The 23,787-nt window shown below is 31.2% G+C and overlaps 1 protein-coding gene across 3 annotated transcripts in view; it reads left to right on the top strand.

Annotated features, from left to right (window-relative positions):
* Positions 1-23,787, top strand: part of LOC106081237 (serine-rich adhesin for platelets) — a 199,105-nt gene that overhangs the window by 22,456 nt on the left and 152,862 nt on the right. Inside the window, exons 1-2 of one of the 3 annotated variants that reach the window (XM_059370368.1) lie at positions 658-1,416; positions 22,904-23,199. In XM_059370368.1, coding sequence (XP_059226351.1) covers positions 1,361-1,416; positions 22,904-23,199 — 352 coding nt within the window. In that variant the 5' untranslated portion in view covers positions 658-1,360. Of the gene's footprint in view, positions 1-657; positions 1,417-22,903; positions 23,200-23,787 lie in introns of those variants that run through there. The other 2 variants (XM_059370369.1, XM_059370370.1) reach the window with 2 other exon arrangements.

Below are 23,787 nucleotides of genomic sequence, written 5' to 3' on the forward strand. Positions count from 1 at the left end.
TTCATAAAAAATATTATTTTTAATATTTTTTATTATAAGTAAACAATGTAAAAAATTCTGGTTAATAAAAAATGCATTTTTATTTTGTATTTTCATCAGCGGGATACGTTAGTTAAATTCTCCTTTTGCCCACTGTATTATTTTTATGTTGAAATTTTATTAGCATTTCACGTGTGAGTTTGGGTGTGTTGGTGACATGACTATTTTTGTGGGTTTGTCATGTAATGATACGTAAATGAGCATGACAATTACGATGATGATGGTTGAGATAATAATGACGATGTTGATGCTAATGGTGGTGACGTTGTCTTCAACCCCCAGCTAAGAAAGAGCTATGTGCCTTTCTGTATGTCTGTCTGTCTGTCGGTCTGGCTGTCAGTATGTCCGTCTCTCCTTTTATACTGCTGCTTTATTTCGTGCTCTGTGACTGTTGCACGGTCTGGCAATGAATATTCGAAGGGAGGAGGCCACTGAATACTCAAACAGCCACCAGCTAGCAATTTTTCCCAACAAAAACAATAACAACAACCAAATGCTTCCACATGTTTGACAAATATGTCATTCATTCGTACTCAAAGTGAATCATTTACAGATTTAGTTTAAAGCAGGATTTCTACCAACGAACACAAATGTGGCGAACCAATAAAAGAAAATAAAAAAACAAGAAAATGTGACCAGTGAAAAAAAAATATAAAGTTCCAAAGTTCAACTACGAAAGAAAAAGATCTTAGTTTGAAAATCTCCTAAAATGGCAAAAAATAATTTTTAATGTCTGTTTTCATTGCCAAAGTGCTGTGTGTGATAAATGTTGAAAGAAAAACAAAACTCCCACAAAAAGCAAAAGTTTCTTCTGTCTATGGCCCAAACAATGGCCAAAAAATAATCAACACTCCTCGTTGGATGGTCAAAAATTATTGTCAAAAGTTGTAATTTCATTTAATGGGTTTATAATGGCCAACTAGCCGGGTAATGAAGGCCTCCAAAGATGCTGTGTCAGTGTTATCACCTTCCACAATAAGGCGATCAATGTTATCATCTAACAGCACAAAAGGCCAAAAAGGCCATAATCATCTTTAAAGCTTAATTGTCAATTCTAGCTCTTTTAGAGCTAATTGAATTCCAACAACAAGATATTGATGAAAAATAATCATTATAGGCGCTTTAAACCAAAATCTATTTTTAAAAAGTTTAATACACAGGATTCCCTTGCATTTTTTGGGGGGATGCTTTGCGGAGGTGGTGTCGTCTTCGCCTATACTCATATGAGAAAAATACCAATGAAGAGCCCCATTGATACATCGATTTTTGTGGGTGACTAAAAATAATTTTCCTTTGAAATTGATTCAGTGAGTGCTACAAAATGTGGGAAATTTGGAATTATATAAAAAACAGAGGCATTCCATCAAATAAAAACAGGTAAAATATGGCTAGCCTTAAGAATAAAAAGAGTAAAAGAGGGGATAATATAAAAAGGGATTAACTTAGAGACATAATTCAAAAAACAGCTTTAAAATCCGAATGGAAATATTTCTTCCTTGCTTCAGGAAAAATTTCGTTCAAAAGTTTTAATATGAAAAGTTTTCCTAGAAAAATTTTTTGAATTAATTTTTCCCCAAATAAATTTCTCCAGTAAAATTTTTCGTTGAAAATTTTCTTTGGTAAATTATTAAAATTTTCCATTCCGTTTGTAACACCTCGAAATATTGATCTGCGACATTCTAAGTTGATCTAGCCATGTCAGTCCGTCCGTCCGTCTGTCGAAATCACGATAGCGGTCGAACGCGTAAAGCTAGCCGCATGAAATTTTGCACAGATACTTAATATTGATGTAGGTCGTTGGGGATTGCAAATGGACCATATCGGTTCAGATTCGGATATAGCTTCTATATAAACCGATCTCCAGATTTGACTTCATGAGCCCCTGGAAGCCACAATATTCATCCGATTTGGTTGAAATTTTGCATGTGGTATTCTTTTTCTACTTCCAACATGTGTCCCAAGTATGGTCAAAATCGGTCTAACTTAAAATAGCTCCCATATTAACCGATCTGCCAATTTGACATTCGTCTATAACCTGGTATAGCTCCCATATTAAACGATCTTCCGATTTGACTTCTTGATCCCCTGGAAGCCAGAATTTTCATTCGAGTTGGCTGATATTTTGCACGTGATGTTCTTTTATGACTTCCAACAACTGTGCCAACCTATAACCTGATATAGCTCCCATATAAACCGATCTCCCGATTTGACATCATATAATTCGGTCTCTTGATTATCCTTGTTCCGTTCCTAGAAGCTTATATTGGGTTGCCCAAAAAGTAATTGCGGATTTTTTAAAAAAAAGAATGCATTTTTAATAAAACTTAGAATGAACTTTAATCAAATATACCTTTTTTTACACTTTTTTTCTAAAGCAAGCTAAAAAAATTAAAAATTAAATAAGTAAATATTTCTTAGAAAAATTTCTTTAGTAAATTTTTTCTAGAAAATGTCATTAGTAAATTTTTCCTAGAAAATATTCATTGGTTAATTTTTTCTAGAAAAATTCTTTAGTACATTTTTCGTAGGAAAATTTCTCTAGTACATTTTTCCTAGAAATGTTATACTAAAAATAATTTTTCAGTAAATGTTTCAATAAAAAATGTAATTAGTAAAACTTTCTTATAAAAATGTAATTAGTAAATCTTTCCTACAAAAATTTCTTTAGTACATTTTTTCTAGAAAATCTTTTTAAATAAATTTCTCCCAGAAAAATTTCTTAAGTAATTTTTTCTCAAAACAATATTTTAGCAAATTTTTTTAGACAAAATTTCTTTAGTAAATTTTTCTTAAAAAAATTATAAATTTTTTTAATAAAATTTTCCTAAAACTGTTTAAAGTCAATATTTCATAGAAATATTTCTTTAATTTTTCCCAGAAAATTTCTTTAGTACATTTTTCTTAGAAATGTTTCTTAAGTACATTTTAACTAAAAAAAATCTTAGGTGAATGTTTTCTCAAAAAAAGTAATTAGTTAATCTTTCCTACAAAAATTTCTTTTTAGAAAATTGTTTTAATTTAATTTCTCCCATAAATGAATTTCTTAAGTAACTTTTTCTTAAAACAATTCCTTAAGTAAATGTTTTTAGACAAATTTCTTCAGTAAATTTTTCTTAAAAAAATATAAAAAAAAATCTTTTTAATAAAATTTTCCTAAAAAAATGTTTAAGTAATATTTCCTAGAAATATTTCTTTAGTTTTTCCTAGAAAAATGTTTTAAATAAATTTTTCCTAGAAAAGTTTTTTAATAATTTTTTTCTTAAAACAATTCCATTAGTAAATTTTTCTTTAAAAAAATGTGCCTTATAAATCATAAGTAATTTTTTAATAGAGAATCTCTTTAGGAAATTTGTTCGTTAGTAAATTTTTCTAAGAAAAAATTTTAACTTTTTTCAACAAAGAAATTCTTAAGCAAAAATCCTTTAAATAAATTTTTCCTAGAAAAATTTCTTTAGTAATTTTTTTTTAAAAACATTCTTTAATTAAATTTCTTTAATAAAATTAAAAAAAAAATCTTTAGTAAATTTTTCTTAAAAAAAAAATTCTTTAGTAAATTTTTCTTAGAAAAATTTCTTGAATAAAATTTTCTGTAAAAATTTTTTTCAGTAAAATTTTCCTAGGAACTTTTCTTTAGTTAATTTTTCCTAGAAAATTTTGTTAAGTAAATTTTTCTTTAGTAAATTTTTAATTCTTTAAAGAAAATCTTAAGAAAATTTTTAATTTTTCCTGGAAAAAAATTTTTATTTAAGTTGTTTTTAAAAAAATTCCTTAAGTATATTTTTTAGTAAATTTTTCGTACGGAAAAATTTCTTTAATAAAGTTTTTGTATAGAAAAATTTCTTTCGTAAAGTTTTGGTGTAGAAAAATTTCTTAAGAAAATTCTTCCTAGAAAAATTTCTTGAGTAATTTTATCTAAAAATTTTCTGTAGTAAAGCTTTCTCAGCCAAATTTCTGTAGTAAGGTTTTTGCAGAAAAACTTCGTTAGTAAATTTTTTATAAAAAAAAAAATATTAAGTAAAATTTTCCTAGAAAAAATTCTTTAGTAAATTTTTTATAGAAAAATGTTTTTTCCAAAAATTTTCTGTAATAAAGTTTTTTTTAGCAAAATTTCTGTAGTAAGGTTTGCCCAGAAAAACTTCGTTAGTAAATTTTTTATCGAAAGAAATTTTAGTAAATTTTTCCTAGAAAATTCTTAGTAGAGTTTTCCAAAAAAATTTCTTTAGTTAATTTTTCCTAGAAAAAATTCTTTATTGAATTTTTCCTAGAAAAGTTTTTTTAGTAAAGTTTTCTCAGCAAAAATTTTTCCAAAAAAATTTCGTTAGTAAATTTTTTATCAAAAGAAATTTTAGTAAATTTTTCCTAGAAAATTCTTAGTTAAGTTTTCCAAAAAAATTTCCTTAGTTAATTTTTCCTAGAAAAAATTCTTTATTGAATTTTTCCTAGAAAAGTTGTTTTAGTAAAGTTTTCCCAGCAAAATATCTGTAATAAAGTTTCCCAGAAAAATTTCGTTAGTAAAGTTTTTTTTATCAAAAGAAATTTTAGTAAATTTTTTTTAGAAAATGCTTAGTAAAGTTTTCCAAAAAAAATTCTTTAATAAATTTTTCCTAGAAAAATTAGTTTTTGAATTTTTCCTAGAAAAGTTTTTTTTTAGTAAAATTTTCAAAGCAAAATATCTGTAGTAAAGTTTCCCAGAAAAATTTCTTTAGTTAATTTTTCCTAGTAAAATTTCTTTAATAAAATTTTCCTAGTAAAATATTCCTAAAAAAATTTTCTTTAGTATTCCTAAAAAAAATTTTTAAGTAAATCTTTTCCTTTATCTGTTTGCGCTCTCTTTTTTGGTCTTATTTAGATTCCATTGAAGGATTTTGTCAGGCTGTAGACCAATGCTTTCTATTCAAAGAAAAGCACAGCAAAGAACTTTCGAAAGTAAGGCAAAATGTGTGAGGTTGCTCAAAAGCATTTGACCGGCTTTCTGTATTGCGATTTCTGATTACTCAGAATCATCATTAGCAGAAATTTGTCAAATGGATCACGGTGCTTTGCATACCAACCCAACCAGAGTGGGTTGGAAAGCACACATCTGAATTTGAACACAACTCTTTAAAATTTACTTTCTTAAGTTATGTTGTTTTTTAATTTCTTTAGTAAATCTTTTCTAAAAAAATTTCTTTAGTACATTTTTTCTGAAAAAATTTCATTAGTAAATTTTTTTCTAAAAAAATTTCATTAGTAAGTTTTTTCTAAAAAAATTTCTTTAGTAAATTTTTTCTAAAAAAATTTCTTTAGTCAATTTTTTCTAAAAAAATTTCTTTAGTAAATTTTTTCTAAAAAGATTTCTTAGTTAATTTTTTCTAAAAAAATTTCTTTAGTAAATTTTTTCTAAAAAAGTTTGGTTAATTTTTTTGTAAAAAATTTCTTTAGTAAAGTTTTTCTAAAAAACTTTCTTTAGTAAATTTTTCGTAGCAAAATTTCGTTAGTACATTTTTCTTAAAAAAATTTCTTAAGTAAATTTTTTCTAAAAAAATTTCTTAAGTAAATTTTTTCTAAAAAAAATTTCGTAAGTTAATTTTTTCTAAAAAAAATTTCTTTAGTAAATTTTTTCTACAAAAAAATTTCTTTAGTAAATTTTTTCTAAAAAAATTTCTTTAGTAAATTTTTTCTAAAAAAATTTCTTTAGTAAATTTTTTCTAAAAAAATTTCTTTAGTAAATTTTTTCTAAAAAAATTTCTTTAGTAAATTTTTTCTAAAAAAACTTCTTTAGTAAATATCTTCTAAAAAAATTTCTTTAGTAGATTTTTTCTAAAAAAATTTCTTTAGTAAATTTTTTCTAAAAAAATTTCTTTAGTAAATTTTTTCTAAAAAAATTTCTTTAGTAAATTTTTTCTAAAATAATTACTTTAGTAAATTCTTTCTAAAAAAATTTCTTTAGTAAAATTTTTCTAAAAAATTTCTTTAGTAAATTTTTTCTAAAAAACTTTCTTTAGTTAATTTTTTTTTTTAAAACTCTTTAGTAAATTTTTTCTAAAGAAATTTCTTAAGTAAAATTTTCTTAGAAGATTTTCTTTGGTTAATATTTCTTAAGCAATTTCTTTAGTAAATATTTCTTGAAAAAATTTTTTTAGTAAATTTTTCTTAGAAAATTATGTTTAATTGATTTTTCCTTAAAATTATTTTTTTTAAGTAAATTGTCTTAAATTTTGTTTTTTTTTATTGTTTTGGTATATGATTTTCAATTTTCCCGTTTAAATTGTAATTTTCCCTTCTTTCTTTTTTCGCCTAACCATGTTACTTACTTTCTTGGCAAATTTTCTTTAAAAACTCTGGTTTGGTTTTCTTTTTGTTCACAACCATGGCAATTTGAAAAGAAAAGCAAAACCCCCACCATCAAAATCTCAGCCATCAATTCATTCAGAAGGCAAAACAAAAGCATAACAAATCTCCTCAGTTACAAGAAAATCGCACGCTTTGGTGTTAATTTCAAATGGTCCATTGTTTTTTTTGTTATTGTTGCCGACTGGTGCGGTGGTAATGGTTGTGCTGATGTTGGCCTCAATGGTTTTATGGCGGTTTTTGGCTGTTGAATATTTGCTTTGTTTTTGCTTTTTCGTGGTAATCACATTGCTGCTGTTGTTGGTTTATAACAACAAAGCCAAACAATATAATGAACTAATAAAAAAAGTTTAAAAAAGTGGAAACTGTCTAAAATCATAACTTTATTTAAGTACCAGCACAACAACAAGAAAGCAACATGATCATCGGCGTCATCATCAACTGCACTCACTCACTACCAACATCAGGTACTAAATTCAGACAACTGCCCAACATTTCTTCACCCAGCGTTTTTTTTTTGGTTTTTTTTTTATTATATTAAAGATCCGTCATCATAGAAAGCATGATAGTGTCTTCATTTTCACCTATAAAATCTAATAGTCGAGAGTAACTTTTGAAATGGAAATTTCATAGTTGGCCGCTAGTGTTATGTGTTGGGTTTTTTATGAAGGTTGTCCGTTAAAAAAAGTATCAAAACAAAAATACATTTAAAACAAATATAGTTTTCACTAAGCAACGTTTCATGGGTTTAAAAAGTAAATAAGAAAATACAAAATAGAAAAAAAAACATGAAAAAAAATTTTTGTAAAATTTTAAATTAAATGGAACAAATAAAAAAATATTTTAAAAAAATTAATAAATAATAAAAAGTAGTAAAGTTAAACAAAATAGAAATAGCGATAAGAAAAAAATACAATCAAAAGGCCCCATCTTCCTTCAACAGTTCAGAGAAATTATGAAATGAAATAATTAACTCATATAATAGCGTTACATAATCGAACCTTCATAAACTCATAATGGATTTGCCATTGAAACAACTTTGATATCAGCTTGGAATAACTATTCATTAGTCTCCCTAATGGCCAAAAATTGCATCCAAGTTACAAAATCCCATTTGCCATTTTAGTTATTTTTAAAGTGAAAGTTTTATTTACTTCAAAAATCTTTTGTGCTTTGTTTTTTTGCTGTTATCATCTGGCCACATCCATTGAGTTCCTCTTCTCTTATCTACTTCTGCGTCAGATTTGCTAATAGCCCCCTATTAATAATTGCTATAAAATCCATAAAGCCTCAACAAAATACTCAATTTGAACGGTACATGTTATGTCTGCCAATTAGAGGCAAATTATTTAATGGCCCAAAACAAAATGGCCCTTTAGCAAAACGTGATGACTTAATGATAATAATGATTTGGATGTTTTCCACAGAAGGGAGAGATATAACAACAAAACTTAGGACAACAGTTTTGTTGTTGTATACCACACAGAAAGAAGAGATGTAAATGTTTTGCGCCTAAAGCAAATGAAATAAACACAATTTTAATTGGTATTGTGGTTATTGGAAGTTTAGAGACCATAGCAATTAGGGGAGGGGTGCAAATAAATGGTAACAAGTACAAGCGTGCTAAGTTTGGCCGTATCGAATCTTGGGAACCCAACATTAAGCACAATTTTATTCTACATACCAAACTTCTGTCCAGCCAGCAAAAATTAAAGCTTCTAGGAACCGAACAAGGATGATCGAGGGACCGGTTTACATGGGAGCTATATCAGGTTATAGACTGATTTGGACCCAAGTTGGCACAGTTGTTGGAAGTCATAACGGAACACCTCATGCAAAATTTCAGCCAAATTTGTCAAAACTGCATCTTGTAAGGGCTTGTTAAGTCAAATCGGGAGATCGGTTTATATGGGAGCTATATCAGGTTATAGACCGATTCGGACCGCATTTGATACTCTTATTGGAAGTCATAACACAACACAGCATACAAAATTTCGGCCAAATAGGACAAAAATTGCGGCTTCCAGAGGCTCAAGAAGTCAAATCGGGAGATCGGTTTATATGGGAGCTATATCAGGTTATAGACCGACTTGGACAGTACTTGGTATACTTGTTGGAAGTCATAATTGAACGCTATATGCAAAATTTCAGGCAAATCGGACAAAAATTGCGGCTTCCAGGGGCTCATGAAGTCAAATCGGGAGATCGGTTTATGTGGGAGCTATATCAGGTTATAGACCGATTCGGACCATGCTTGGTTTAGTTGTTAGGGATCATAGCAGAACATTAAGTGCGAAATCGTTGTATTTGAATCGTATTAATAGCGTAAACGCATCTATGATACAATTACCACATTAACCAAGCTCGACAACCCTGCTTATTAGCTGTACTTTTCCCAATGCATGTATTTTTGTGTAATGAAAGACATTCTGTCTGTGGCAAATTACACTTCTTCCGTACAACACATGATTTTGTTCATCTGTTGGAAGTTGTATTGAAGACTTCGAACGCTAAGACAACGGCAATGGCTCTCGCTGTTTCTGCCCAGGTTCGAATACTGGCCGAGCTTTGCAGCATTTTTAATTTTTCAATTTTTTTTTTGCCTGTTAGGTCGAAGATCATTAAATTTTACAATTTTGGTTTGTTTCTCTTTCGAGACGAGCTCAATTATCGGAGATGCAAATGAAAAAGGAAAGCCCAACAAATCGGCAGAGCCCGGCCAGGATTCGAACTTGGACACTCGGAGCAACAGCGAGAGCCATTGCCGTAGTCTTAGCGTTCGAAGCCATCAATACAACTTCCAACAGATGAACAAAATCATGTGTAGTACGGAAGAAGTGTAATTTGCCACAGACAGCATGTGTGTCATTACACAAAAATACATGAATTGGGAAAAGTACACCTTATAAGCAGGGTTGTCGAGCTTGGTTAATATGGTAATTGTATCATAGATGCGTTTTCGCTATTAATACGATTCAAATACAACATACCAACGCACGGCCCTTGAAGCCATCACACCTAATATGGTTGAAAAGTCTTCTAACCAACGACGAAACGTGTCTCATAGTGGCTGGTGTGTGTTGCTATCTTTGGCTTTCCTTTTCCATTTGCATCTCCGATCATTGAGCTCGTCTAGAAAGAGAAACAAACAAAAAAAGAAATCTTTTTACAAAAATTTACTTAAGAAATGTTACTAGAGAATTCTTTACTAGAAAAGATTTACTTAAGTAATTTAACTAGGAAAAATTACTTAAAGAAGTTTTTCTGGGAACTTTACCACAGAAAATTTGCTGACTAAGCTTCACTAAAAAAATTTAGTGAAAAATTTACTAAAGAAATTTTTCTATACGAAAAATTTACTAAAGAAATTTTTCTATACGAAAAATTTACTAAAGAAATTTTTCTATACGAAAAATTTACTAAAGAAATTTTTCTATACGAAAAATTTACTAAAGAAATTTTTCTATACGAAAAATTTACTAAAGAAATTTTTCTATACGAAAAATTTACTAAAGAAATTTTTCTATACGAAAAATTTACTAAAGAAATTTTTCTATACGAAAAATTTACTAAAGAAATTTTTCTATACGAAAAATTTACTAAAGAAATTTTTCTATACGAAAAATTTACTAAAGAAATTTTTCTATACGAAAAATTTACTAAAGAAATTTTTCTATACGAAAAATTTACTAAAGAAATTTTTCTATACGAAAAATTTACTAAAGAAATTTTTCTATACGAAAAATTTACTAAAGAAATTTTTCTATACGAAAAATTTGCTAAAAAACATTTTCTATACGAAAAATTTACTAAAGAAATTTTTCTATACGAAAAATTTACTAAAGAAATTTTTCTATACGAAAAATTTACTAAAGAAATTTTTCTATACGAAAAATTTACTAAAGAAATTTTTCTATACGAAAAATTTACTAAAGAAATTTTTCTATACGAAAAATTTACTAAAGAAATTTTTCTATACGAAAAATTTACTAAAGAAATTTTTCTATACGAAAAATTTACTAAAGAAATTTTTCTATACGAAAAATTTACTAAAGAAATTTTTCTATACGAAAAATTTACTAAAGAAATTTTTCTATACGAAAAATTTACTAAAGAAATTTTTCTATACGAAAAATTTACTAAAGAAATTTTTCTATACGAAAAATTTACTAAAGAAATTTTTCTATACGAAAAATTTACTAAAGAAATTTTTCTATACGAAAAATTTACTAAAGAAATGTTTCTATACGAAAAATTTACTAAAGAAATGTTTCTATACGAAAAATTTACTAAAGAAATTTTTCTATACGAAAAATTTACTAAAGAAATTTTTCTATACGAAAAATTTACTAAAGAAATTTTTCTATACGAAAAATTTACTAAAGAAATTTTTCTATACGAAAAATTTACTAAAGAAATTTTTCTATACGAAAAATTTACTAAAGAAATTTTTCTATACGAAAAATTTCTTTAGTAAATTTTTTATACATATATAATAAATTTTGAGTTGGCAACCCTTTTCATAGCCTCTCTTTTCTTAAACTCACCACCCATTCCGCTATATGAAGATTCGTTCATTTTATTCTTTCCAGGTGTTGAAGCATTTGGCTTCCAAATTTGTTTAGTTTTTAAAGCATATTTTCAGGCAGTATATAAAAACATTCAATGTTTTTCGTTTAGTTTTACTCACATCACCACTTTAAAGGATTTTGTTTTTGTGAATATATGACAACAATTGCGGAATTCTTTATTAAAACATTATCAGTTTTAATTACTTTCAATTATTGTTATTTGCTTTCGTTTTTCAAACCTTGAACTTTTGTGTGACATTAACAGAACTTTAAATTGTCAATAAACATGCACATCAACAACAGTAGCAGCAGCAATAATAGTAGCTCTCATCATTTAATTAAAATTTTTAAACGAATTTAATTTGAAAATTTCCCCACCCGCTGTGTGAGTGAGCGCTAAACAAACAGCAACAATTGAAGCTGCACTTGCATTTTCATTAAGTGCAATAAAAGTTGATTAAATGATGTTTTGTCAGAAGAGTACCCAATGGCATGGGTAATGCAGAAGATAGAATGGGTGTAGCGTTAAATGGTATTTGGAAATTAAAGCTTCTATGCTTGGCTGATGGGGCAGATTTAAAGTTTTAAATAGTTTGTTGATTTTTTGTAATGAAAAATTCTTTTTCTATCTTTTAAAAAAAATTATTTTTTTTTTAATTTTTCTTAATTTTATGGAAACTTTTTAGAAATTTTAAAAAATAATATTTTTTAGATTTTTATTTTAATTATATAACTTTTTATTTATTTATTTCTTTTTTAATTATTTAATATTTTTTATTTCAATATTCTTTCTTAGCCAAAAAAATGATTTATTCTTCCGTATTTATTTCTTATCCCATAGCCTTATTTAAATATGCCAATCATGATATCAAATTCATGTCAACAAATTTGATTTCATAAATTTCTACTATAATTTCCTGCTGTCCCCATATCTAATCACCTATACATGTCTGTTTGTGATGGAAAATATTTTTGCAATATCAAAAATAACAAACAGGCCAAAGAATTTGCCCCTTCATAAATCTCATATTTATCTGCATGATCAGAAAAAAACAAAATTTTATATGCTTCCTGGCATAGTTGAATAAACAAATGTCACTGTCATTGCCATTGTCATTGTCACTTTCATTGAAAACACTGACGACAACGACGACGATGATGATGATTTCTTTTCCAGCCCCAGCCAATACATCCGAATATAATGATGTTGATGATGACTCAGTTTCTAGGGGTGAGGCTTAACATATGTGATAGGCAGCCAACCATCCAATTACCCATCCAGCCAACCATCCATCGAGTGATGTGTATATTGCTTATATACACTCATATGAGAGTTCATTCATCATAACCCTGAATGGGTTATTGTGAGCATCAAGCACTTTGTTATTACGTTCAATTCAAAATAAACCATAAATTGTCAGGGCACCAACAGCCATACCGCCTCCCCCCTCATCAATTAGGCAGACAATTTTTCTCTATTCTAAAAATAAAAAGTACAAAAAAATGTTTTTCTATTAAGTGCTACTTTAACGATGCTGCTGACATGTAGAAAACTGTCAATTCTTAAAGAATTTTTAGTATAGACAGCCTTAAACATTTTCAAATAATATTTTAAAATATTTAAAATTTACTTAAATTTGGTGTTAAAAGAAAGTTTTCAAAAAAGTTAATTTTTATAGAAATTTTGTATTTTTTTTTTCAAAAATTTTCTTTAATACTTTACTTTTCTAGAAAATTTAATTTTTGAAAAAATTTAACAATTTTAACTATTTTTTAAAAAATTTTTTTCAAAATTTTATTTGTAGAAATTTTTCTTAAAAATTAGTTTTTTTTAGAAAATTTTTTCAAAATTTTATTTGTATACCAAATTTTGTTAAAATTTTAATTCTATAGAAAATTCTGTCACAATTTTATTTTTTTACAAAAATTTCTGTTAAAATTTTATTTTTATAGAAAATGTTGTCAAAATTTTATTTTAGGCCCGCTCCGCTGCGCCCGATTATGCTATGTTGGAGAGGAGTACTCTAAAGTTGGAAATTTCTGCTTAATTTCATTCGAAAATGTATTCCAATTTTCCTGTGGATCTTTGAACACTCAAATAAATTTTATCTAAACTCCACATTGCAATGGTCAGTAAAAACTCTGTTTGGGGGTGTGGTTGACCCCCAGAGACTTGGTCGCAAAAGTGAAATTCAATTTCGTGCTCTACTCCCAAAGACCTTTCATTTAAGATCCATATTGCCATGGTCGGTATATATGTGTGATTTGAGGGTTTTTTTTGGGCGGTGGTGCTACCCACGAAACACTTAGTCGTACAGGTAGATAACATATGCGTTTTTCACTCTCAAATACCTTTTATTTGAGCCCCATATTGCCATGGTCAGTAAATAGGTCCTGTTTGGAGGGTGTTTTGGGGGTGGTGTGACCCACGAAACACTTAGTTCTACAATTGGATAACAGATTCGTTTTCCACTCTCAAATACCTTTTATTTGAGCCCCATATTGCCATGGCCAGTAAATAGGTCCTATTTGGGGGAGGGGAGGACCCCCAGAAACCTGGTTCCGAAAGTGGATATCAATGTCGTACTCTTCTCCCAAATATCTTTTCTGTAAGCCCCATATTACCATGGTCGGCAAATATGTCCGATTTAGCAGTCTTTTGGGGGTGGGACGGTTACCCAAATACTTGACTTCATATTTGATTATCAGATTCGTTTTCCAATCTTAAATACCTTTCATTTGAGTTCCATATTGTCGTGATTGGTCTAAATATATATTTGGTAGGTTTTAGGGTGGGGCGGTCCCCCTAGGTACCCTATCCAAAATTTGGATACCAAATTTTTATTTTTAGGGTACTATAAGAGAGCACACAAAATTTCGCTTAAATCGCACCAGCCATCACCGAGATCTGGCATTTCTGAAAATTAAGGTAGGGGGGAGGGTCCGCCCCCCCTCCCCTTCCTGACCATATTTGCAGTCTACTCCCGAATACCCTTCATTTAAGTCCCATATTTTTATGATCGTCCGGTAAACGTATTTTAAGGGGTTTTGGGGTTGGGGCGGCCCCCAGTTACTTGGACCCAATTTTTAATATGAGAATCATACTCTACTCCTGAATACCTTTGAATTTGAATCCCATATTGTCCCGATCGGTCCACTTTTATTTTTGGGTAGTACTTTTGGCGTAAGGAGCCTTTTGGTTTTTTTTGTTTTGAAAATGTTTATGGATGTACACTGTACAGTCCATGGGATCGTATGAATAATAATAATATTTAAATAATAACACTTATACGCAGCCTAGACCAATAATTCTAAATCTTTTTCAGTGCGCAAAAACATGAAGCATATACTTAGGGGTTTATAAAATCTGTGTTACTTGATTTATTGTTAATGCTTTTGCTTTCGTTTTACAAACTTTCAAGTATTTTATTCCCTGCAATTTTGCTCCCTCTCCAAAGCAGAAAAGTATGTCAAGCAACTTACTTTTGGTTTAAACTTTTATTTGCTTAATTATTCATTTCCTTTCATAGCCCGGTTCTTTACAGTAAATAACTTCCATTTATTCTGAGTCCTCCCCAGTTTTAAATATTTCACAACTCAAATTATACACTTGCTAAATTGGAGATTATATTTTTTCAAGCTCTCCGTTTTTGTTTTTCTTCACGCTTCTTGGCCATTTCACTTTTCCGTGGACGGATAAATATTTAGCAACTGTAATAAACGCTTCCTTGAGATCTTAATCAACATCATTACGCTCTTCATACAAACAAACAAACACACACACACACACACACCATTATTCACTTTCTATCACCTTACACTCAAAGTAAGACGTACTTCAAGCGCGTTGCAAATAATATTAAGGTAGTTTTTTTTTAATTGCACTCTTACTTTATGCTTGCCAGTGTTAAGAGGTCTTCAACTAAAATGAGCTCTTGCTAAAAAACGCCAACAAAAAGGCCACAAACCTTTTCAACAGCCACATCTCAGCAATCCTTGTCCCCCCTGCTCACCCTTTCTGTGGAAAGATACTTTTTTTTTGTATTAGCAAAAAATAAAAACACTTAAAATATGGTGTGGATAAACTGATGGCGTTTATAAGATTGTCAGGAGTTTTAATGGGCGGGAGAGAAAAAGTAAATTTTGTAAAAGCATTAGGGGAAAAACTGCCTTGGAGTTTCACAAAGTGTTAGTCAATTAAGGGAAAATGTTTCATGTTTATAAATTAAAAATTAATGTTAAAAGTTTATGTTAGAAAACTTACTTAAAACTTACTTATTTCTAAGATGGTGATGATGATGAACTAAAAGTAAAACTCAAAGGTTTTAGTTGAGTAGAGGATAGCATCATATTTCAAGTACTTTTCCCATCTGCAATGCTTTAAGACTTCGTTTGTAAATTTACAGATCTACTAAATCGCTTAAGAGATTTTCGGCAACATTAAACTGTTGTACTCACGTACATTTAATGCCTTTAAACATACAGTGCCTGCATTATGGCATAGTGTTTGAAAACAAAACAATGTATGTATAACGAATATGTTGTGAATTCGTAATCTACTCGCCAATACCTTTCATTTGAGTTCCATATTGCCTTGGTCGGTAAATATGTCAGATTTAGGGGTGTTTTGGGGGTTGGGGAGGTCCCCCACACACTTGGTTTGACAATTGGATATCAGATACGTTTCCTAATCTTAAATACCTTTCATTTGAGTCCCATATTGTCCTTATTAATGTATATATATATTTGTTAGGTTTTGGGGTGGGGCGTCCCCCCTAGTTACCCCATCCAAAATTTGTATATCAAATTTTTATTTTTAGGGTACTATAAGCACACAAAATTTCGCCTTAATCTCACCACCTATCCCGAAATCTGGCGTTTCTGAAAATTGTGTAAGGGGGAGGGTCCGCCCCTCTTCAGATATCAAAAAATTTAGTACCCTGTTTTTACCATGGTGCCATTGTGCATCATCTGCGAAAATTTCAAGAAAATCGGTTCAATGGTTTTTGAGTCTATACGGAACATACAAACAAACACAAATTCATTTTTATATATAAGAGAAGATGATTGGTCTTTATATATATATTGGGTTGCCCAAAAAGTAATTGCGGATTTTTCATATAGTCGGCGTTAACAAATTTTTTCACAGCTTGTGACTCTGTAATTGCATTCTTTCTTCTGTCAGTTATCAGCTGTTACTTTTAGCTTGCTTTAGAAAAAAAGTGTAAAAAAGTATATTTGATTAAAGTTCATTCTAAGTTTTATTAAAAATGCATTTACATTCTTTTAAAAAATCCGCAATTACTTTTTGGACAACCCAATATTTGGTACGTTTTGGGGTGGGGCGTACCCCTAGGTACCCCATCCGAAATTTGGATACCAAATTTTTGTTTTTAGGTTACTATAAGAGATCACACAAAATTTCGCATAAATCGCACCACCCATCTCCGAAATCCAGCGTTTCTGAAAATTAGGGTTAGGGGGAGGGTCCGTTCCCCCTTCAGATATCAAAAAATGTAGTACCCTATTTGCACCATGGAGTCATTATCGGTTCAGCCGTTTTTGAGTCTATACGGAACATACAAACAAACACAAATCCATATATATTTATATATAAGATATAAGAAAGATATATATAAGAACATAATTGGTCCTGTTAGCATTCATATCAGGTTTGTACTCAATTTCCGGAACCCTTATTATTTGATACCCATATTGCCCCTTTCACATGCCAATTTGAAAGGATTTTTTTGGGTGGCTAACATTGGGGCCTATTTTTATATCAGATTCGTACTTTTCTCTTAAATACCTTTCATTTGGCACCTATATTGCCTTCATCGTGCTCCATGTCTATTTTGTGGGTGGGCTTTTGTCCCAAGGAATTTTTGCCCCACCAGTTTCGAGATTTCTACCATTTGGGTTTCGGTATTTTTGTTAAGGTATCGTAAGTGTTTCTTTAAAAGTTTATTTTAGACAACCTCCATATATTTCTTTAAAAGTTTATCTTATACCCCATTCCTAACCTTTTTGTGAAATAAATTTTAAAAATTTATTTTCTATGTTTGTAAAACACAATTACAATGAAAAAAAACTGTTTTTATTAAAAAAAAAAAAAAAAAATTAATTATTATTGATTTTTTATTAAATTTTCATCGTTTTTGTTCAGCTTTGGATTCGAATGGTTAATATTTTAGTGTTAAAAGATGACTTATTTTTGGAGCATGCTTTTAGGCGCATATATTTTTCAAGTGATTGTCGTATTAAAAAATTTTAAATTTGAACAAAGCACTAAAAACAAATCAAAATAACCAAAGCATATTTAAATTTCGTCGTTTCGTTTGTACCACATCAAAATAATGATCTGAGCCCCATTAAAGTATAAAAGTATATATATCAAGAATATAATCGTCTTGACTTCTAAGTCGATTAAGCCATGTCCGTCCGTCTGTCGATAGCACTCTAACTTTCGAGGGAATAATGATAGGCGCTTTAATTTGGCACGAATACTTCCTGTTAGCGTAAATCGGTTAGAATTGTAAATGGTCTATATCGTCTTGACATTCTAAATCGATTTAGCCATATCCACCCGTCTATCCGTCTGTCGAAAACACGCTAAATTTCGAGGGAATAATGATAGGCGGCGGAAATTTTGCACGAATACTTCCTGTTGGTGTAAATCGGTTAGAATTGTAAATGGTCTATATCGTCTTGACATTCTAAGTTGATTTAGCCATGTCTGCCCGTCTGTCCGTCTGTCGAAAACACGCTAAATTTCGAGGGAATAAAGCTAGGTGCTTGAATCTCTGCACGAATACTAAATATTAGGGTGGATCGGTTGAAATTGTAAATGTTGTAACCACATTTTCATGTGAATATGGCGATCCTCGTCGAGCTCCTTTGGTGAGCAAGCTCGTTCCGGCCCAAAGGACTGATTGCTGCAGGAAAAGGTTGGACATTGGTTATTTAAAGACGTCAATAACTCGCTTTGTCACATCGAGCAGCATAGGCACTCAGTAGTTACGCAAGAGCCAGGGCCGCTCAGCCTCTCACTGAGACTCTCCGCTCGATGGCGCTGATTGTCCACGACTGCAGTTGCAACTACTCCGCATGGATCATTTCACTATCCGCAACCTGTGGACGCGCCGGGAAGTTCGTAGCTAAGCTGCTGGTGACAGCAGTCAACACCACACTCATCGGATTTCAATTTTCCAGCCTGTGTGGTGCTCACATCTATCCCATGCCTGGAATTGCAAATGGTCTATATCGGTTCATGTTTTGATACACCGATCACGGATCTTGTCTTCTTGAGCCGCTAGAGGGCGTATTTATTATTCGATTTTGCTGAAATTTTGCATGAAATTATTTTTTTAAACCCTCCACCATAGGATTAAGGGTATACTTATTTCGTCATTCTGTTTGTAACACCTCAAAAAATGCGTCTAAGACCCCATAAATTATATATATTCTTGATCGTCATGTCATTTTAAGTCGATCTAGCCATATCCGTTCGTCTGTCTGTCGAAAGTACGCAAACTTTCGAAGGAGTAAAGCTAGGCGCTTGAAATTTCGCACAAATACTTTTTATTAGTGTAGGTCGTTTGGGATTGTAAATGGGCCAAATCGGACCATGTTTTGATATAGCTGCCATATAAACCGATCTTGGGTCTTGACTTCTTAAGCCTCTAGAGGGCGCAATTCTCGTCGGATTTGACTGAAATTTTGCACGTGGTATTTTGTTATCACTTCCAACAACTGTGCTAAGTATGGTTGAAGTCGATTAGTAGCCTGATATAGGTGCCTTATAAACTGATCTGGGGTCTTGACTTCTTCAACTTTTAGAGGGTGCAATTCTTATCCGATTTGGCTGTAATTTTGCACGTGGTGTTTTGGTATCATTTCCAACAACTGTGCTAAGTATGATTCAAATCGGTGTAGTACCTGGTATGGCTACCATATAAACCGATCTTGGATCTTAACTTCTTGAGCCGTTAGAGGGCGCAATTCTTATCCAATTTGGCTGTAAATTTGCACGTTGTGTCATTTCCAACAACTGTGCTAAGTATGATTCAAATCGGTTTATTACCTGGTATAGCTACCATATAAACCGATCTTGGGTCTTGACTTCTTAAGCCACTAGAGGTCGCAATTCTTATCCGATTTGAATGAAATTTTGCACGTGGTGTTTTGGTATTACTTCCAACAACTTTCTTTAGTATGATACAAATCGGTGTATAATCTGATATAGCTGCCATATAAACCGATGTGGAATCTTGACTTCTTGAGCCTCTAGAGGGCGCAATTCTCATGCGATTTGGTTGAAACTTTGCGTGAAGTCTTTTATTTATAACTTCCAATAATTGTGCTAAGTATGGCGCAAATCGGTACATAACCTGATATAGCTGCCATATAAACCGATCTGTGATCTTGACTTTTTGAGCCTCTAGAGGGCGCAATTCTCATACGATTTGGTAGAAATTTTGCCTAATGACTTCTACTTCATTCCTCCAACCTCCAAACCAAATATGGTCCGAATTCCAATAGCCTAGCAATTCTTATCCATTATCCTGTGTCTGCCTATAAAGAGATAAAGGGCAAAGAACGGCCAAATATAGCCCACTTTTCCTCGTCATATTTGCATCTTTTGGAAAGAAAATATTTCTTTCGGTTTTAGTTCTATACTTTTTTCGGCATACTGTTGTAATTTTCCCAATTGGTTCCCCTTCTTCACTGGTAAGGGGATAGATACATGGCACAGAGCAATTGTCTGCTGCATTGCGTCCAATCTTAATTTTCGGAAAATTGCAAAAATCATCAACAACATAGACAAAAGCAAATAAACGAAAATTTCATTAGAATGCCAAATGAGTTGTGCGAAAGAAAATGGCAAACGTGATGAGTCTGGAGGCGAAATATTCACAACAACTTCAGGTTAATGCAATTTAAATGGCAATCACTTAAAGCCAAAAATTTCCCCATACAGAGGAATTTTAATGCTTGGTGTTATAGATTTAAGTTTTTGTGTAGAGATTAAATATAAATTCGCTTTGATTTTCTTCTCCTTCTTCTGCATATTCTAAGCAGTAGTCATCGTTAATCATGTGGATCTTGGCTGATTTTACAAAGAAATTAATTATAATATGCTCTTTCATCCATTGTTTGTTGTTCGTGCGTGTCTAAGGACTTATCATCATATGCATGAATACACCAGCACCACCGCCCCACCATCATTTCACTTTGTATCATCCATATTTCTATGATTTCCTCCTCCGGGTGTGTGCGAAATGTTAATGACACTAAAATATGCTTTATCAGAATGTATAAATCATTTTGAATTTATATTTGTTCGTTCAGTTATTGCGTCACATGTGAGCCATTATGGGGAATTTAGGGGGAGGCTTATGAATCGATAAATGAAATGTGTGCCTCTAAGATCCTATGCTGCATGGTGGGTGGCAAGGCTTAATAATGACTCATAATTTGAAAATTAATCGAATGAGGGAGAAGAGAGCGAATATTTATGGGGGGGCGAAGAGGTTGTAGGAACATTGTAAAAGAATTAAAAGACACTTGTGGAAACTTTGTTGAGGGAAAGATTAATGTGCAAAGATTTAAATTTTTATAAACTTAAATAAAAATTTTTAAAATATTTTCCTAAAATCCGATATATAACAAGTAAGAGCGTACTTAGTTCGGCCAGGCCGAATCTTATATACCCTCCACCATGGATCGAATTTGTCGAGTTCTTTGCGCGGTATCTCTTTTCCGGCAAACAAAGAATATTGAATAAGAACTGTTTGTTATTGGAGCTATATCAAGTTATAGTCCGTTTTGGAGCATAAATGAATGCCGAACATTGTAGAAGTCATTGTGTAACATTTCAGTTCATTCAGATAAGAATTGCGCCTTGTAGGAGCTCTATAATCAAAATCGGGAGATCGGTTTATACGGGAGCTGTATCAAGCTATAGATCGATTCACCCACCCCCAAACAGAACTTATTAATCGATCATGCCAATATGGGGCTATTATAGAATGTATCTGAAAGTAATGCAAGACGGGACAAACTTCTCACATTTGAGTTATTCAAACTTTAAATTCAATTACAATTTCCCTGTACTTTACCAATTTATATTTATCAAAGATCCAATCTTAGTGCTCATTAATCAGTATCATTGTGTGAAATCTTTCAAAATGTCTTTCCCATTTTGTCAGACACTTTGTCCAACGCTGACACTTTTTCCTTATTTACCCTAAAATGACAAAAATGTCTCACAACTTGTCTACCGTGTCATTCCTGAATGTATGCTAAAAAATTTTTTAATAAATTTTCTAAGACTTTTTGAAAAGTGATAACACCAGAAATATGTTAGCCCTCCTCACTCAATGCTCTAAGGCAGGCTGGCAAATTTGACAAAAAAAAATGTTTCGTTTTTTTACTAATAACATAAATCTTTGGAGGCAGCCATAAATCTTTCATACTAAGTCAATTATAAAAGTTGAGGTATTAAATGGTATCTCTGCCATTCACTCAGAGACAAACACACATACATTTACGCCTTCGTTGGCATATAGCTAGACAATCCATTCTATCAAACGGCCAAACAAATCCAAACAACTGTACACCATGAGGAACAAGAAGAAGAAGAAGAAGAATGTTTTTCACATCCACAACACTTGGGCGGTGTAGACAGTCACGCAAATATGCTACCCCTTAGATGGATAGATAGAACAGCATCCATGCTTCTCACTATGTGAGTTTCGATGCGGTTTGAGTGACATGAAAGATTCAAGCGCCAAGTTTGTGATGCTTGGCATGGCATGTCCACCTACTTTAATGGAGTGGGAGGAAAAGGAGAACGGTATATTGCCATCATGCCTTTGGCTATGGTATAGAAAACTTTGATATTGATTAAATGGGGCTATAAATTAATCAACACGCTCCTGTTGGGCAACCAAAGGGGAGTGTACATGCATTTATTTAAAACTTTATATTTTTCTCTGGAAATTTATGGCTTAAAGGTGTATAAGACAAGAAACAATTAATAAATAAAAATTAAAATAAAATAAATAATTAATTTAATAGTAAAATAAATGTTATTTTATTAGTAAACATAAAGAAATAATAAATTTAATTCATATATTGAAATAACATTAGTTTGTTCTTTAAATTTGGGTTCTAAGAAGTTTGTAAAAGGCTATAACACACCATACGTTTACAAAGTAGTGTATTAAGCATTGTGAAAAATTATTTTGTAGCATACTTTTAGGATGTTATGAAATAAATTCTTTTAACGAGTTAACTCCATTGAAACTCCTAAAACCAAATTAACGTGAAATTTTCTCTAAAGACAAAATTTTCATGAAATTTTCTCCAAATACAATATTTCCATTAAGTTTTCTCTAAGACGAAATTTCAAAATTTTTGCCAAAGAAAAATTTTATAAAATTTTTTTTAACCCAATTTCTATAAAAATTCTCCAAAGACAAGATTTTAAAAAAATTTTCTCTTAAGACCAAATTTCTGTTTACAAAAAGGACATCGAAACCAACTACCATCTCCTTTCCATAGATATTTCATTGAAACTCATTTGGTTTTAATTTGATTTGCAAAAAGCTTTTTTCCCCTTTAATGTGGCTTTAACCATTGAGTGCTGTTGCTGTTTGGTTGGTTTGGCTCTTGACGTTCAATGATGCAGAATTCGAAGGAAATTCAAAATTGACCAAGCAGCAAATCCTTGGTCATGTCCCAGATGCAGCAAGAGCATCTGGAAGTGTAAGCATCAGAAATAGGTCAAACTCAAATTGCCTGGAATGAAGCAGTCAAGCAATTAGATTGCTTTCAAACGAAGTTAGGCAAGCCATTTGAAATGGTTATGAAAGGGAAATTGAGTTTAAAAATGTATTTAAATATAAATTGGTTTTATTATCTTTTACTAACAAATTTTCCATTTTTTATTCTTTCAGCATGTCTGGAGGTTTAATGTCCTGTGTGCGGGAAAATTCCCCTCCTTTGGATTTGGATATGAATGCTTCCGGTCCTTTATCATTGCCGGAACCGCGCATCAATACATCCGATTTATTCGATAATGGCCATTCATCATCACAGCATAGTATTATGTCTTCAACGCCGCTGGCGGCTCATTCATCGGCCCATTTGTTGGATGCTGGCAATGTCAGCAGCAGCAGTGGAGCAGCAGGAGGTGGAGGTAGTGGCTGCGTTAGCCCTGCTGCTACACCTCAAGCTACCCCACCCAATACAGGTAAGAGTTTTGAAGGACTTGCCAACTTTTTCAATATATTCTTCCTTAAGGCTTTTGTCAAGTTAAGAGGGATTGGTACTGACTGGTCTTCTTGCATTACAAGCAGCCGTCTGCGTTGATTTCCTTTTTCATAGTTACGTTTATTGCCGTTTGGTCCTTGGAAGGGATAAATTATTTTCTTTAAGTTGGCATTGTTGGTGTTGTTTCACCTTGACTTGTTTGATGATAAGATTTTAAGGTGCCTTGCTGTCACTTTTCCAAGTGGTGTCTCCTTAACAAAAGTATTTCGTGTTTTTTTTTTTTTTGTTTGAATTTGTTTTATTTTCTTAAGAACTCGGAAGGATATCAACCACCACCAAGAGTGTCACTGACTTATTACAGTAGTTTTGAGTAATCTCTTAAGGTAACAATCTTTGACCTTTTGGCAATCGATTTAGTTTCTTGAGTAGAGGAAATATAAGAAATTTTAAAGGAAACAAGGAAATATAAAACCCAAGGAACTGAGAAGAAAATAAATTAAGGAAACTCAATCATGGACTTTTTCTGTGTAAAAGCGCACAAAAGAACTTTTTCTATGAAAAAGCGCAC

This window comes from Stomoxys calcitrans, chromosome 5, assembly GCF_963082655.1.
Source record: "Stomoxys calcitrans chromosome 5, idStoCalc2.1, whole genome shotgun sequence".
NCBI classification, from domain to species: Eukaryota; Metazoa; Arthropoda; class Insecta; order Diptera; family Muscidae; genus Stomoxys; species Stomoxys calcitrans.